The sequence below is a fragment of the Colletotrichum graminicola genome (genome assembly GCF_000149035.1).
Source record: "Colletotrichum graminicola M1.001 genomic scaffold supercont1.48, whole genome shotgun sequence".
NCBI lineage: Eukaryota > Fungi > Ascomycota > Sordariomycetes > Glomerellales > Glomerellaceae > Colletotrichum > Colletotrichum graminicola.
The window spans coordinates 175,786-190,730 of NW_007361052.1; the positions used below are offsets into that span (position 1 = coordinate 175,786).

Consider the following 14,945-nt stretch of genomic DNA (forward strand, 5'->3'; position numbering starts at 1 on the left):
AAACCGGTGTGCGAGACATGATGAGGGTCGTCTGGGTTTGGGTCATCGCCTGATGAGGATTAGCAGGCAATTTCTTGCCTTTACGCGGGACATGACCGGCAAAGCTAACTAACCTTGATCGTTGGACCATATTTTTATGGCCAGGCGCTGAAGTCGTCCACTTCCCAGCGTGAAAGTAAGATAGGGTGTCTTTGGCGTGTCGTGGAAGATTACTTCTTGTGCTGTACGAGCAATTATTCGATGCCGGGGAGCAGGCTCCGCAGCGCCCGTCTTCCCTCTCAAAGACAGACCGCCGTGTTCCATCCTTGATGAACAGTTTTGGTGACGAATGTTTGCTTGAGATGGCTACACTTGTACAGAATTACTCCCGCGGGATGGGCCACTAAGCAAGGAGCAACAGGATCGAGGTGCTTTTGGTAAACTCGTTTTGAGTTTCTAATTCTCCTTCATGCGGAGCGGGACTAGGCCTGCCATGCATCATCGTTTCGCAAGGGTTTACGAATACTGAGCCACGCAACGGCTGACATCCCCTCTCGTTCTCGTCTGCGCAATATGCATTAGAAATAGCCGAGCCACTCGCCTAACCCACTTTAGGCTGCCAATGAATGACATTGTCACGAAATGAGTTTACCCCTCTCCTTGTCCTAAATAGGTTGCTTTGGATACTCAGGTACGCTGTGCATACACACGCGTTGATGCCTCCCACACTTGTCTTTCTACTCAAACTGAGCGCGCTTGCCGATTACGACCTTCCTATCTAAGACAGCAATGATGATTCTGCCTTGTCCTGCTGCGTAGGGGTCCCGCTGCATAGCAGAAGGCGTTACATCTGGGCGCCAAAACCACACAAGGCAGAATGATGCCTGTGGAGCTCAGATCTGTTGGCGGTACCTGAGCAGGTCTTCAGAACCAGCGTCGCATGTTTGCCACGTCAATGTAAGGAAAAGGCTCAGAATCATGGAGTAACAAGCTGTAATTACATCGTGAAATATAGCCCCAGCTACTTAGTATGGGTGCGTATGGAAAAGTTCAAGCATGCCCAATCTTCTGATGCAACTTGATTCCCTCCGCGTTGGGCAGCCTCGTCGGATGCTCTTCGCTTAACCAACCCATTGAGTTTCGGGAGCTCCAAAGAATCAAACGAGGTCAACTGCAAAGTCACAAACACGAGGATTGTATCGTTGCAGTGTCGCTGCCCTTTCTCTCTCATCTCTTCGGGAACCTGCATTCTCACCTTCCACGCTTTTCTGGCCGTCCCTTGGTACGTCTTGTTTCCGTTTCGCGAGGGGAGAACGTGATGACTGCCACGAAGAATGTTCTCGATTTGCCAATTGGAACCCATGCTGTAGATGTAGACATAAAGCTCTCTATCTCCCAAGTTTTCCGCGATCAAGGTCACTACCTGGCCGTGAGTCGCTTGCACTATGGATCCCGGTGAGTGTGTATCTCCCGAAGCACCGACAAGCTTGATGCTGAATGAATCGTTCAGTAGGTTGTTAGGTGCGTCGTCTGTCAAGCCTTGAGCCATGTTGAATTTAGCCAAGTGCTGGATAACGTCACAAACATTGTCCGGAGTTGTCTCCGCTTGCGCCATGGCGGAAATGTTTGTAATCTCATGGCCTGACTTGTCGAGGATTTTGTACTGGCCGTCTTCTGCTGTGACGATGAATGCGAACCGAGATTCGTCATCGTCAACAGCGTACAACGATCGTTTCCGTAGGGCTGCGAACCACTCATCCCTCCATGGAATTGTTTTGGCAACTCGCACCGGATATTCGTTGAGGCGTTTCCTCGTCAGTGCGACAGCAGTCCACCAAGTTTGCGTACCCATGGCGGTAGAGTCTTGGAGCTCCAGCGTGGACTGAAAAGCTTTCGTGTGGGTAACCGTGGCAGTGAGGAGGCCTCGACTTGATGCCAAGGTGTGGTCTATGGAGCCGTGCGGGTATATGGCAAATTTGTCTCTGTCGCAAACCCCTTGAGCACGGCCGGCTTGTAGCTGAAGCTTCCCTTGTTTCTTCACCGCCTGGATTGGGACGGCCTGGACTTCTGAGTTGCTGGAGGTCAAGAAGCACTTGTCCTTGTTCCCGTAGAACATGGGATTTTGTTGTGGCCATGCCTCTCTGAATCTGATGCATAGGTGGTGGTAGATATGACGTTGTCGGTTGCCGATACCACCAAAACCAGTGAAGGTCCTGAGAAGAAAATACGAGAGCGCACCGTGTCTTTTCCCCCCAGGCAGCTGGATTTCCCTTGCTCTCTCATGCGGACCACAAGCTGTGAGGATTGTGTATCCAGCTGGGTCTACCAACCAGTTGGGCTGCATGGAGGTGTCGCGGTACTGTGGACGACAGACTCTGTCTCTGGATTCGAGACCCTCTAGCATAGCAGCAGGATGTGCTGCGTCTGTTTCGGGGTTATAATCAAGATATCGAACGGAAGACTCGTTGCGCGAAACACCACCAGAAAAACAGCAGTCTAGGACGACAGAGACCTCGAGTTTCTTGGCGACGAGATCTTGTAGCAAAGACGCAAACTCGAGACCATGAAGGTACCTGACCCCAGTTCCTTGCATATCACCCAACAGATCCAATGCGAGATCTCCTGAAGGTTCTGTTCTGGTTCCGTGACCGGAGTAATGGACATGAACGAAATCGCCGGGTCTTGCGATGGAGGAAACATGGTTGAACTTTGCTATGAAATTCTCGTATGTCGGCCACAAAGCCGGATCCTCGATGGGTAGGGGTGACTCTGTGCCACCGGGCAAACTCGCGGTGAGTGTATATACCTGAACGGTAGGCTGCTCACGCTTCAGATACTTTTCAATCTCTTGCACGTCTCGGACACAGCCTTTCAGAGGGGATTCCTTGTAAAAGTCGATGCCTATCAAGACTGCGAAATGCTTTGCAGCATCTAGGTGTCTGTCCATCCTCCGGCAGTGCCAGCCGCAATCGCAAGCTAGCGTCGTGCAGCCGTGGTAAATTGTTGGTTCTTGAATTGGAAAAGAGAGCAATGACGAAGATCAAATCAACCAAAAGCGAGATTTGGATGTTGTAATATCAAAGACGCTGTTGTCAAGAAGCGTGTATGGACGATCCACCAGTGATTATAGCGATGATGGTATTCGTGGTGAATGTGAGCAAAAAGGTCTCCTGCCTGGCTGGGCTGGCGATAATAAGGTATGTAAGGGGACCCTGGCGGGGTAACACAGGAGGAGACGTGACCCCCTGCCACGGAGTTACGCATGATTGGAAATCGTTGTGGCCCTGGTATGCCTCGTGGATCTCAGCCACTGATAATGATGTGATGCCACGCCGGAAGCCGGATCGACCGGTGGCGGCCTCTCTTCCCCTCCGTTATTACACTGAAACCACAGCTTCTCTGACTCCGCCCTTCGCGATAGAGTTTTCCATATATCTGAAGGGTTCCTTGGAGGTATAATAAGACATGGAAACGCGGCTTGACTATTTAGACACGTGTGAGATCGCCTTGGCTAGAACGTAGAAATACGGATTCTAATACGTAGTGGCCTAGCTTTGATCTCGAGTGGTATTATTTACTCAAGCTTCTTGTAAACCACCTTCCGTCAAGCTAGCCACATAGCGGTAGCACGCGTATACAACTGACTGTAGCATATGAAGATTTGTTTCAATCGTTCAATCACAATACCGGAGTAGCTTAACTTTTCGGGGCGTTGTCGCCAGAAACGAAAACAGTCAGGACGGTGGCAAACCTGTCTGCCTTGTCAGCTCAATCTTCCACGTCAAGGATTGCACCTACGTCGCTCCTGCTAGAATGAGCTCCATCATCTTTGAATTCGTCAACCGTGACAAAACGGACAGGTACAGAACCGTAGAAATCAAGATGATAGCCACGCGAGCCACCATGCTGTGAACAGCGATGCATATCACCACCGGTATCAGAATAAGACTTGTGATGAGACAAAGCATCAGCACTGGGGCACTCTGCTTAACCAGAGACCCAGAGTATATATACACATTCTCGTCGCTTGATTTATTGTGCAGAGGGCCCTGTTCCTATTGTAAGCTGGTTTCTATTAAGCTTTGACGGCGTTCTCTACCTTTCGGAAGCCTCGATAGTAGTGGATGAGTTTACCCTCCACCCAGTTTTCTAGTAGTTCTATTGCGCTGTCTTTAGGGGATGATAGAGTCGCCAGATCTTGTCTTAGTTCCAAGTACTCTGTCTCGCTCCTGCTTAAGCAACTTCTTCCCTGGAGCCAGTTCTGCAAGCTGAGTATGTCTTTAGGTGCTGCAGCACTTAGACTTAGGGCCTGACGGGTCCGATCAGTAAAAGAATCTGGACTTTGTTAGACTAGATGCGCGGGAAACAGTCGTTGATTCGGACCATAATCTACTAAGCCTGATTCTATTTCGTGGAGAAGAGCACGACGAGCTTCGTTCTTGTCGCAGCGGCTTTTGCCAAGAAACAAAGGCGACTCTTCGTCCTCATCAAGTTGGTCCAGTTTCGCTTCGAGGACAGACAGATTGTCTTGTTTCAACAAGAGGATTCGGGCGCGAAGCCGCAAAAATCGCCTGAATACAAAAAAGGAATCATCGGCTGCTACAAGCGCAGCAAAACGAGGGTATCCGGCTGGATAGTCTTCGACTACAAGCTTGTGAGATTTTAATGCATGTGAGTTTGGAAAACGGTCTTACTTGTCGTCCCGCCTTGAAGTACTTCGGTCACAGGGCACCCCTTTTCCAAATCAACGGAACTTTGCATGGATGGCCGCATTTTCCAGCCGGCACTGGGAAAACCAACAGTGCTGTATCTGTATCGTGTTCTACCCCTCCCCAACCTCTGGAAGAACACAGTCGGCTCCGCGCTTCCTATGGTAGTAATATGAGGAACCTGGTGCGGTTTGCTGAGTCAGGATGCAGCATTCCGGTGAGCAAGACTAGCGCAGTATCCCTGCTTAAGGCAGCAATGCAGCCGACTGCATCGCCACGCTCACTGCCCTCGAAGAGGTTAGTTTCGGATGGTACACAGGGCAGACTACGGCTCACTAGGAACTACAAAAGTGAACGTAAGCAGCAATGATCCGAGGTGACCATCATGCACGATAGCCACCAAGGAGAAAGGTCCCCTCCGGTCCACTACTCATCAGTATCAACTGCGATAACCCAACACGTGCAAGATGAGCAGTCCCACACGGTGAACATTTGTTGTGCCCATACCTTTGATTCTCAGACTAATGCTCTACAACCAGAAGGAGTGAGAGCCCGGAGTTCTCGGTATGCGATGACGACGATGGCCGCGCCAGGATTACAGCAAGTAATATCGTAAGTCGGTCTTCTGTCTTATTGCAGGATTTCCACTAAGATTTATGGGCAGAAAAACAAGTTCTGGGTGGGTGACTTGGTGTACCTACGCACTCCAGGCGGGGGAAAAGAAGGTCCCTTTCTCATCGAAACTGTACCTGCTGCGGGAAAGTACACTCTCTGTACCGAAGCTGGTGTCTCTGTCAGGAAGGGTGAGCAATTTGAGGAGAAGGACTTGGACTAGGCAAAATGTGTGCTATGCCTAAACTTGGCTGTCTACACTCTATCTATAAGCCACTGAGTGTGGAGAGCCTGTAGGGCCCAACAGGTACTGATTTGTCTAGGACTCCTAGTTAGACAAGATTTATAGGCATGCTACACCAAAGAGGAAGGCTTCTTAATAAATAGAAAAAAATATATAATAACGTAATTAGGCTAAGGGTGTGTTGTGAGGACATGATAGAGAGCACGCTTTGCGAATTGATCAACGAGGCAAAACCGACACAAATCTTTCCAGTCGTGACTTCTGTGGCCCTCCACTCAACCGCAAGCTCAACAGAGAGATTAGCAAGAATCATTTCAACCCGGACAAGACGGGCTTTCTGCCTCAACATCGGCTTACTATCTTTCTATCCACAAAGGCCACAGAAAAGGAGTTGAGGAGACGTGATTCGTTCCTCAGACGAGAACCAAGTCTACGACGTCTTAGATTCTTCTCCCGGGACGGTGACGTGCATCTAGATGAGCGCATTCGAGCTCAAGCCCTCAAGATTGCCGGCAGCACCGATGAGGCTTGTCAACTAGAGTTGCCGGATGCCGCAAACCAGAACACCTCTCACACAGATAACCCGACAAAGCGAAAAGTCCTGCTTGAGGATTCTCGCGATTCTGATTTTGATCGAGAGACCTGGTAGAATCAAACTGTTCATGGACTCCGGGGTATGTGACGCGGATCTTCCACTCGTCAAGCACTCTTCGGAGGAACAGATGGATCTCCGCAGAGCAAGTGCTCCTGAAATCTCACTAGATTGCTTCCGAAAGTGGTCCCGTAGCACCATTGATAGGTTTGAACAATGGCAATGGGCACTTCTTGCTCCGTCATTCGACCGTCCGGAGACAAAAAATGTACCTCATCATTCCTTCGACAAGGCCAAAATCTTGCCCTTTAGATTTCTGGATAATCAACCCGACAGAGAAGGAGGCTTTGGGACCGTTCGTAAGGTGGAAATACATCCAAACCACCACAGGTTCACAAACGATAAGGTAAGCATAATCCACATAGACCATTTGCATATGGGCTCTTTCCTGCCCTGTTGCCGAAACTGCTTATCATATGATTCTGTAGACGTCAAACTGCTTCTATGCGGTGAAAACATTAAGGGACACGCAGAAAAGGCAACTTCGAGAGAGGGGTTGCAACATTGAAACGGCTCAGTGGAGACGTCCATCCACATCTTATCTAACTCTTGTGAACATACGAGAAAGATGATCAGTTCCATCTCATTTTCCCATGGGCAGAAGCCGATCTCTTGAGCTTTTGGGAGAATGACAAACTTGATTCAGCATTCGGCCCCAGAAATTCTTCGGAGACCTTGCTCTGGGTTGCGAGACAATGCCAGGGCCTTGCGGAAGGACTTGGATACATTCACCGCCGCGACACATCTTCCGGCTTTTCCTTACTGAACCCGACGTCGTTTCCTCTAACCCAGCCGGTGAACGGCAATGAGGGATCCAACCAGCACATGATTAGGGAGCCGCTTCGTCTATTCGAACGTCACGGGGATCTCCAACCGGGGAACATTCTTTGATTTCCTCATTACGTTTCCCCCGGTAGCGCAACGAAAGGAACTCTAAAGATTACAGACTTCGGTCTCCAGATTTTAGTCAGAAAGAGACTGTTGATAGACGCAAGCGCGTTCAGCCCCACACATATTCGCCCCCCGAAGCAGCTTTGGAAACCTATCTGCTCAGTCCATCTTACGATATATGGTCTCTGGGATGCATCTACCTGGAGTTCATAGCATGGTGGCATGGCAGTTGGAGTTCTGTCCTCGAATTTGGGGACTTACGACTGCAAGCTGACCAGACGTCATCTGTTTGGCAAGGAGTAGGTTTCAAGTCCGATATCTTTTTCACCCTGCTGGATGTTGAAGGGGAGGAAACTCGTGAGGCTGTGGTCAAGACTTCAGTGACGAAGGTGCGGTCCTACCAAAACGACGGCATCCCATTGGCCATACCGCTTACTCCTGTGTGCCTAGTTCATCGACAAATTGAAGGTGGAGCAAAAGCAAAATCGTCTCATCTGCGACTTCTTGGACTTGATCAAAATGAAGATGTTGGTAGTCGGAGGATCAGCGGAGAACTCGGCGAGCATGGGTCGGACATCCTCAAAAAGAATTGGAGAGTTTATTGAAGAGATGCGCAAAAAGGAGCCACCCTGACAGAATTGTCCCAAAACAATACAGGACCAGGAGGATGAGTGATTTAATTAGTTGCTTATTTCATCATAATTTTACACACATTAACCCTAGTAAACATGAGGGACCCGAATTTGGTTCCTTTATGCGTGCCATGCTCCGTCTTTTGTCCGGTCCAGGTGGTTTGCCTTATGACTGCGCCAACAACCACACGCTAGCCGTTGCCGGCTGACCAGCATTCGGGGCTCCCTGTAAAACCTTACGGTACGTAACCCACTTGGAATCATAAGGTGTGTTGGCAAGAAAATAGATACTATCCGCAATCTATGTTCAAGGCGTTTGCCCTCAGGAGGTTGCGATCGTGAAGCTGGCCAACTGTTTGGGGAATTTGCAGTTGAAAGAGGTTTCCCCAGGATACTGGGAACGATCTAGTGTCTTATGCTTCATGTCAACATTTTTTTACCGGTGTTGTTGAGCGGATTCGAGATTGTGGACAGAGTAGATTAACCTGAATTATGAGTGTTGTAAATTTACCATCGCGGTTACCATGCTCATCTCAGGCATCACTTAGTAATATCAAAATCAACCACTTTTGGGTAAGCCCTGAATTGAGTGAAAGGCACATGGACATCGTGCTGTGTTGCTAATACCTTGTTGACAGAAGGAGCCGATCCACGGGTCCTGTAGTTCAGCATCAGATAGACACTTGGCACAAATGATTTGGAGTGGTAATTGTGGTATATTGCATGGGTCAGGGCCTTCTATTTCATGCCTTACAAGTAGGTAGAGCGTTGGCCCATCCGATACGGCATTATTTGAATTCGGGGTCAAGCGGTACCCAAAGCGGTCTTCAAGTTGGGCAGTATGGCGTTTTTAGGACAGGCTAACATTGTTGCCTGCTTCGATACGTTCTGTAACACAAGATCGATAATGATCGTCGTTTATAGTAAAACGAAATGTACTCGGTGTTCCATACGGTTCCGGTCAAGCTTGTGATGCAGAAGTAGGAGGATAAAGCCGGGTGCGTGGCGGGCCACCAGGCTGCTGAGCCAAGAAGAAGAAGGCGATTCTGGTCACTCGGCCGTGAAGGATTTGTGTGTCTTAAAGTAGGCTTCTTTCATTTGCGGTGGTATGGAATCGTCATATCAGCCGGCAATTATTTGGCGACGCGGTAATGAAGTGCCCGGCGGGTCTAAAGACCGAGACCTGCTTCTTCGGCTTTTCTTGCGAGGAAACGAGAAGACTGCCTCTGTCACAGGTCCCATATCTGCCTGAGCCCAAGAATAATGTAGATGTTCGCTGCGGCAGGAAAGAAGTACAAAATAAGACCACTCAAGTTAGAGTAGAATCTGGATTACGTCAAGGAGAGACTGCAAGCCGTTGTAACGATAGCTCTTCATAACCAAAAACCAAAAAGAAAAAGAAAAGACGACAACGCCATCTTTTTGCTTGCCGTCAACCTAGCCCATGATGGAAGTCTCAAAAATCCCAGATCTGTGGTTCAACGGCCAGTATCGTAATTTTCCTCGAAGCTGCCTCCCAGTCATCGAAATAATTGCCACCACCGATATGCAAACACGCAAAACGACTCGGGGCTGTAAGAATGAAGGACTAGACTTCTCAGCGCTAACATGACAAACATTTCTCGAAGCGTGGAGGTCCCACAGGCGCCCCCCAACGCATTCCTTTCAGGTCCCCTCAAAGCCCGTCGTTCTTTTGCCACTAAATGCCGTTCGAGACTAGAACCGGCTTTTGACCCATCTCCCCGCTCTGCTCTCGGCCCTGTAAGAGGCACATGATGGAGTAGAAGTCAAAAGGAGCTTGAGGGCGTCTCAACGACGCAAGCGGTTAACTCATAAGACAGCGCCAATGTCCTAAAAGATGCCTCCCGAGCTGCTGATCGGAAGATCTGGCCCTACCTTCTGAATTGCTTTCGACATTAGAACTTGTCCGGAAAGGGACTTTGTTCACGTTGACATCCATGCCTTCGCCCAATCCTCGGGTTGCGGAGCGCTGGCGACCCAATACAGACGATAGTTTTGGATGCCGTACATCAGTTGATTCAAGCCGTACATGGTAGGTAAGTATCTCAGCGTTTGCATCTATAGATAGATACCCTTGTTCGTATCATGGGACCCCTGGTCTAGGCAACCCTTACAATTGCCTATCTAGCGGCGTAGAAGAGGGCTGTCGGATTCACGAAAAAAGTACGATGGGGTGGTTGGCACCACGAATCTGCTGAGGCTCGCTCTGCTTGTTATATTAGGCCTTGGCGAGAATCCGATCATATCGGCCAAGGTGGTCTGGCTGGATCTTCCGCATCCGGCAAGCCATTTCGCCCCATCCTACCGTGGCTTACACGAAGCCGCCTCATCCGCGACCGCTGATCCGAGTCGAATAGCTGCCCATATCTGTTGCCTTTACCTAGACTTCGCCTTTGTGTGAAGTGTTTCCCTCCTCCTACCTCCTCCTCCCCGCGATATCGTCCCCAGACTTGGTCTAATTCGCAGAGCTCCATAGAGTCACAAACTTCCCTCTTGTCCGTCATGTTTTGATTGTTGCAATAGTTGATACCCCCCAGCGAACTTACTTGCAATGAAGCCCTTTACCTGGGCCCTTTCGTTTTTATCCTGTCTGTCGCTTGTGTACGGCCTATACGAACATGTTCCAGACTGCGCTGTGAGTTCGCCTGATCTGTCCCTTCTCGAGTCTCTGATGTCAGTCCCTTGCGGCCTGACTCTAACAACCATTGTCTAGTTGCCATGTCTCTTCGAACCGCTCGACCACACGCCTTGCGATTTCTCGAACTCCACATGTCTATGCCTCGACATGAGTTACAACATGGCCGTCATCCACTGCGTCCGCGTGCAATGTAGTGTCCAGCAGGCATTGAGTAGTTTTCTCCGCGGCCAATATGTGGTTTGTCAGGACTGACGATGCATCGACAGTGACGAAGAACCGAACCTGGGAGGACTGCGGGCTCGAATATCACGATGAAGGCGCCGCGATCTTCTGGGTTCCCGCGTTTCTTTTCGGCTGCGTCACCCTATTCTTCGTGGCTCGGTTGGCAACGAAATGGATGGGCCTCTCAACATGGGGCTGGGACGATTGGACCATCTTGTTCGCATACGTACGTCGAGGCCTCCTTTGGGCGAAAGGCAGAAGTGACATGACAGCTGACAATCAGTTAACAGTGCATGATGATTGCGTTTTTGGTCGCGACAATAGTAGGAAGACAGGAAGGATTCGGAAAAGACATCTGGGCGCTCACTGTGTCACAAATCACCTCCTTTGTAAAGGTAAGGGCAGCGCCACGCCTGCGCGTACGATCAGTATGGCTGACCTTGGATCCCAGGGCTTCTTCGCATTCGAACTCATGTATTTTGTGACTCTGGCGGTTATAAAAGCCTCGATCCTATTCCTCTACCTACGAATATTCGGCGCCATCACGGACGTATTCCGCCAGATTCTTTGGAGTACACAAATCTTTAACGTCGCCGTATGCATCACCTTCATCATTGTGAACCTTAATCAGTGCAAGCCTCTTAGCTACTTCTGGTACGGATGGGACGGGAAATACCCTGGATACTGCATCGATCTATCCGCCATGACGCTCTCGCACGCTTCCCTTAACATCGCCATCGACGTATGGATGTTGGTTCTCCCGGCAACACAGATCTATAAACTCAACTTGCAGAAGAGGCAGAAGGCGGGTATTATGTCCATGTTTGGCGTCGGTATCTTGTGAGCACAGCCCTATGCCCTCTCCACTCTCATCCATGGGTCTAACACGCAGCAGTATCACGGTTGTCAGCGCCGTGCGTCTAAGGAGCGTATCGGTCTTCAACAAATCGTGGAACCCGACATGTAAGTACTGGTACGGATGCCCCGTTCAGGACGCAGAACTCACGTTGTTGCCAGATGACTTTTTTGGCCTTGCACTCTGGTCACACATCGAGCTGTGTGTGGGCATGGTGGTCGCATGCATGCCGGCGGCCCGGACTCTGGCTAGACGCCTCTTCCCAGACCTTCTCTACGTCACCAACCTATCGACTAACAGGGGATCGACTAGAGCGTCGGGGAACGTCAAGATTGTGTCTCAAGACATTGCAACGATCGTCACCGACGAAGCCCCCGAGTCTTCGACCGCAAAGTCCAAGCAGAAGGGCTCCCTCGGCAGTGTAACACCAGACCGCGTGCCCCTGCGGCGACTGACGACGGATAGCGTTCTGGAGATCATGCCCAGCGAGCCGTCTCAGTCATTATACGGCGGGTCGTGTCGAGACAGAAAGATGAGTGATTGGTAATTGGTAGCGACAGTCGGAACACTATGAGTTTGGCATTATGACGACTACGCGGGCTCGAGAAAAAGCCTTCGGCAATACCCCCTCTCGCCCCCTTTTTTGTATTACACGATGTTAGATGACTGCGTAATGCATTATCTACAAAGTATTCCCAAAACTCTTTTTTGTAGTCACAATTCAATCACATTCAGTTAGACACGCAGGATCTCGGCGGCGCGAGACACCGCCAAAGCGCTCTTCTCGACCCATTCCCGTGCCTGCTCCTCGTTGCCGGAGCTGAGACTGTCCTGCACAGCGGGAAAGACGTCGGCGCCGTACCCGTTGTCCAACCCGGGAGCGCTGATGACGTTGTGAAAGGTCGGGCGGCCCGGCAGGCCCCCGGCGCTCGCGAAGCCGCGGGAGAAGTCGCGGTACTTGCCGTTGATCGTGTTGATGAGGGCCGTGTCGTTGAAGGCGCGGGCCTGGTTGGCGACGGTGGCGATGCGCTCGGCGGCCGACTCGAACTCGGCGATGGCACCGCCGATGGGGGAGAGGTCGAGGTCGGGGTAGTCTCCGGCTAGGGTCTCGTTCAGGTCCTCGTAGTGAGTCCGCAGCACGCGGCCGGCGTTGGGGAGGTCCCATGGGATGATCACGTCGTCAGCGATATGGTAGGCTATCAAGGTGAGCCACTGGCCCATCACTCGGTGTATCTTGAAGCCAGGATCGCCAAACTTGGCCATCCAGGTGTACGAATCATAATGTCTGTTCCGTATTAGCCTGGATACAAGCACTCTGGCAGACACTTGCGGAGACTTGCCCATGGTAATGGTACACGGGGTCAGCCTTCCCCCCATCGGACCCGATATCGATCTGCAGGGAAAGGTTAGTATCTAATGCCCAGCCGCTATTTTACTGTTGAACCTACAGCACTGATACCATTGTGGTAGAAGGCGGCATAATCGCTTCCACTCCCTAGAGGAGGGATTTCTCCCTCGGTAGTGTTGAACCACATGTCGTACAGGGTCGGGCCGACGCCCCAACCTTCAGGGAATATAACCTTCTTCATCATCTCAATTGCAACAGTCTGAATCTCTCCGGAACCTGAAAGTGCTGTGCGCGGTCCCGACACGGCAACGTCCAGGTTCAGGTAGGCGACGGCGTTCGTTACCAGCCAGGGCAAGTGACTCTCGACCCATTCGGTCGAGCCCTGCAAGCCAAACTCCTCAGCATCCCAGGAACCCAGGATACTGCGAGTTGTGTTAGTCGGACTGCATATTTGTCTTATAGTGTCAGCGCTGGCGACACTTACATGGTTCGCCGAGGCTTCCACCCCTTGTCAACGAGCTTTCCGAAAGCCTTGGCCAGTTCGATGAGGACCGCAGAGCCGGAGTTTGGATCCGCGGCGCCACCAATGACCCACGCATCGCGATGGTTGCCGATGATGAGGACTTCGTCGGGATGGGTTCCGTTGATGATGCCAATGACGTCCCATGAGGGCGCCACACTCTGGTTCATGAAATGCACCATGTCAAGGGTGGCCCCAGTCGCCGGCCCGCTGCTGTAAGTGATGTTCGGCAGCGCGCCAACCCAGCCGGTACGGTTCACTTGCCTTGCAGACAGTCCACTTCCGTCCAGCGCGGCGAGAAGGGGGGCCGCGTCTTTCATGCTGATAGGGACGGACGGGATCGTTGGGTTGTAAGGGGTCACGTCGTTTCTCGGGCCGTCTTTCTCGGACGCATAGCCGACGGTGGAGGGGTCGCCAGAGTATAAAGAAGAGAAACGGACGCTGCCTCGCTGGATCATGGAAGGGTTCCGAGCGGGGCCGTCTGCAGCACATAATCCATTAGCTCTGCTGTTGGGGTTGCCAACTAGTTTGGAAATCAAGAACAAAGCCGACCTGGGTACGCGAGATAACCGTTGGCGACTGTGATTTCACCGTCGTCAAGGGGGTCGGTGAAGAGGACCGCTCCGATCATGCCGTTGTCCTGAAGAAGCCGGGTTAGCAACCACTCGCGGCATCTTCGCAGGGAACCCATACCTGGGCGTTTTTGACCTTGGTGCCTCTGTAAATGCCGCCGTACATGGAAAGCGCGATTTTGCCTTTCAGTTCTATACCGGCACCTTTCAAGGCCTTGAAGTCGGCTTTCTGACCACGGCTAATACGAGTCGTCAGTCCTTGAAGATTGGCTTCAGGCCTTTGCGAGTGAGACTTACCCAACATAGACATATTCGGCACTGATGTTGCCGCTCCCGCTCATCGCGTGGTAAGCAGGAATTCGGTTTGGGTAGCTCGTTGTGGGATCCTCCTCTAGCATATCCTCTATCAAGCTGACATGATGAATGCTCCCGTCTGGCCTGTTTAGCCTCAACGTGGTCTCTATTGGCGCAGTGTACCAGATCCAGTATTCTTTAATGGATGCATTCCACCCAGCACCGGTCCATTTCTGCTGTGTCCACTCGGCCTGGGTCCGGTTGTGTCCGCCCAGATGATCGCCAGACGTGTAGTAGTGAGACCACTCGTCCAACGACTTACTGTCGAACGAATTCACGAGGATTGTCTCATATTCCGTGAGAAATGGCGGGTATTCAACAGCAAGATCGCGCTTTTTGTGTCCATGGCCATGGTGACTGTGACTGCTGATCCGTTGGTTGAGGGCATTCCAGTCACGCTGGCAAGCTTCTATGCAGGTAGTCGCAGAGGCGACAGCTATCAGAGTCCAACGCATGCTGAGGCTTGTACCGACGCCGCCGTGTATCGGATGGTAGCGCTGATCCTGTATTCTAGGTGTTTCCGGACTTTCTCAACAGCCATAGGAGGATCACCCACCCACCGATATTTATAGGCGGTTCTCAATGCCACAGCTCTGTGCCATCATCATCAACCCCTCATCTGAGCTTCCCACAATTCAAATAGGCGAGCGCAATCAAGGCATAGAGCGTTCGATGGCACCAGTCAGTGCCGGGGA

The 14,945-nt window shown here is 51.2% G+C and overlaps 4 protein-coding genes across 4 annotated transcripts; 1 reads left to right on the forward strand and 3 right to left on the reverse strand.

Moving 5' to 3' along the window:
• Nucleotides 1-716: 716 nt before the first annotated feature.
• On the reverse strand, nucleotides 717-2,926 carry GLRG_09398 (caspase domain-containing protein; the record flags this gene model as incomplete). The annotated part of the gene is made up of 2 exons (XM_008100083.1): nucleotides 717-806; nucleotides 1,235-2,926. 2 exons carry the CDS (start codon nucleotides 2,924-2,926, stop codon nucleotides 717-719), a joined length of 1,782 nt encoding a protein of 593 aa, XP_008098274.1.
• An 847-nt stretch (nucleotides 2,927-3,773) lies between these two features.
• On the reverse strand, nucleotides 3,774-4,636 carry GLRG_09399 (uncharacterized protein; the record flags this gene model as incomplete). The annotated part of the gene is made up of 3 exons (XM_008100084.1): nucleotides 3,774-4,034; nucleotides 4,067-4,314; nucleotides 4,363-4,636. Coding segments are annotated over 3 exons (783 nt in total), but the record flags the coding sequence as incomplete, so codon positions are not given.
• A 5,655-nt stretch (nucleotides 4,637-10,291) lies between these two features.
• GLRG_09400 (CFEM domain-containing protein) lies at nucleotides 10,292-12,003 on the forward strand (the record flags this gene model as incomplete). Its single annotated transcript, XM_008100085.1, has 7 exons — nucleotides 10,292-10,375; nucleotides 10,454-10,589; nucleotides 10,645-10,826; nucleotides 10,891-10,995; nucleotides 11,052-11,440; nucleotides 11,496-11,563; nucleotides 11,618-12,003. 7 exons carry the CDS (start codon nucleotides 10,292-10,294, stop codon nucleotides 12,001-12,003), a joined length of 1,350 nt encoding a protein of 449 aa, XP_008098276.1.
• A 188-nt stretch (nucleotides 12,004-12,191) lies between these two features.
• Nucleotides 12,192-14,705, reverse strand: GLRG_09401 (peptidase family M28; the record flags this gene model as incomplete). Its single annotated transcript, XM_008100086.1, has 7 exons — nucleotides 12,192-12,741; nucleotides 12,797-12,849; nucleotides 12,905-13,226; nucleotides 13,289-13,805; nucleotides 13,877-13,964; nucleotides 14,018-14,135; nucleotides 14,194-14,705. 7 exons carry the CDS (start codon nucleotides 14,703-14,705, stop codon nucleotides 12,192-12,194), a joined length of 2,160 nt encoding a protein of 719 aa, XP_008098277.1.
• Nucleotides 14,706-14,945: the final 240 nt, after the last annotated feature.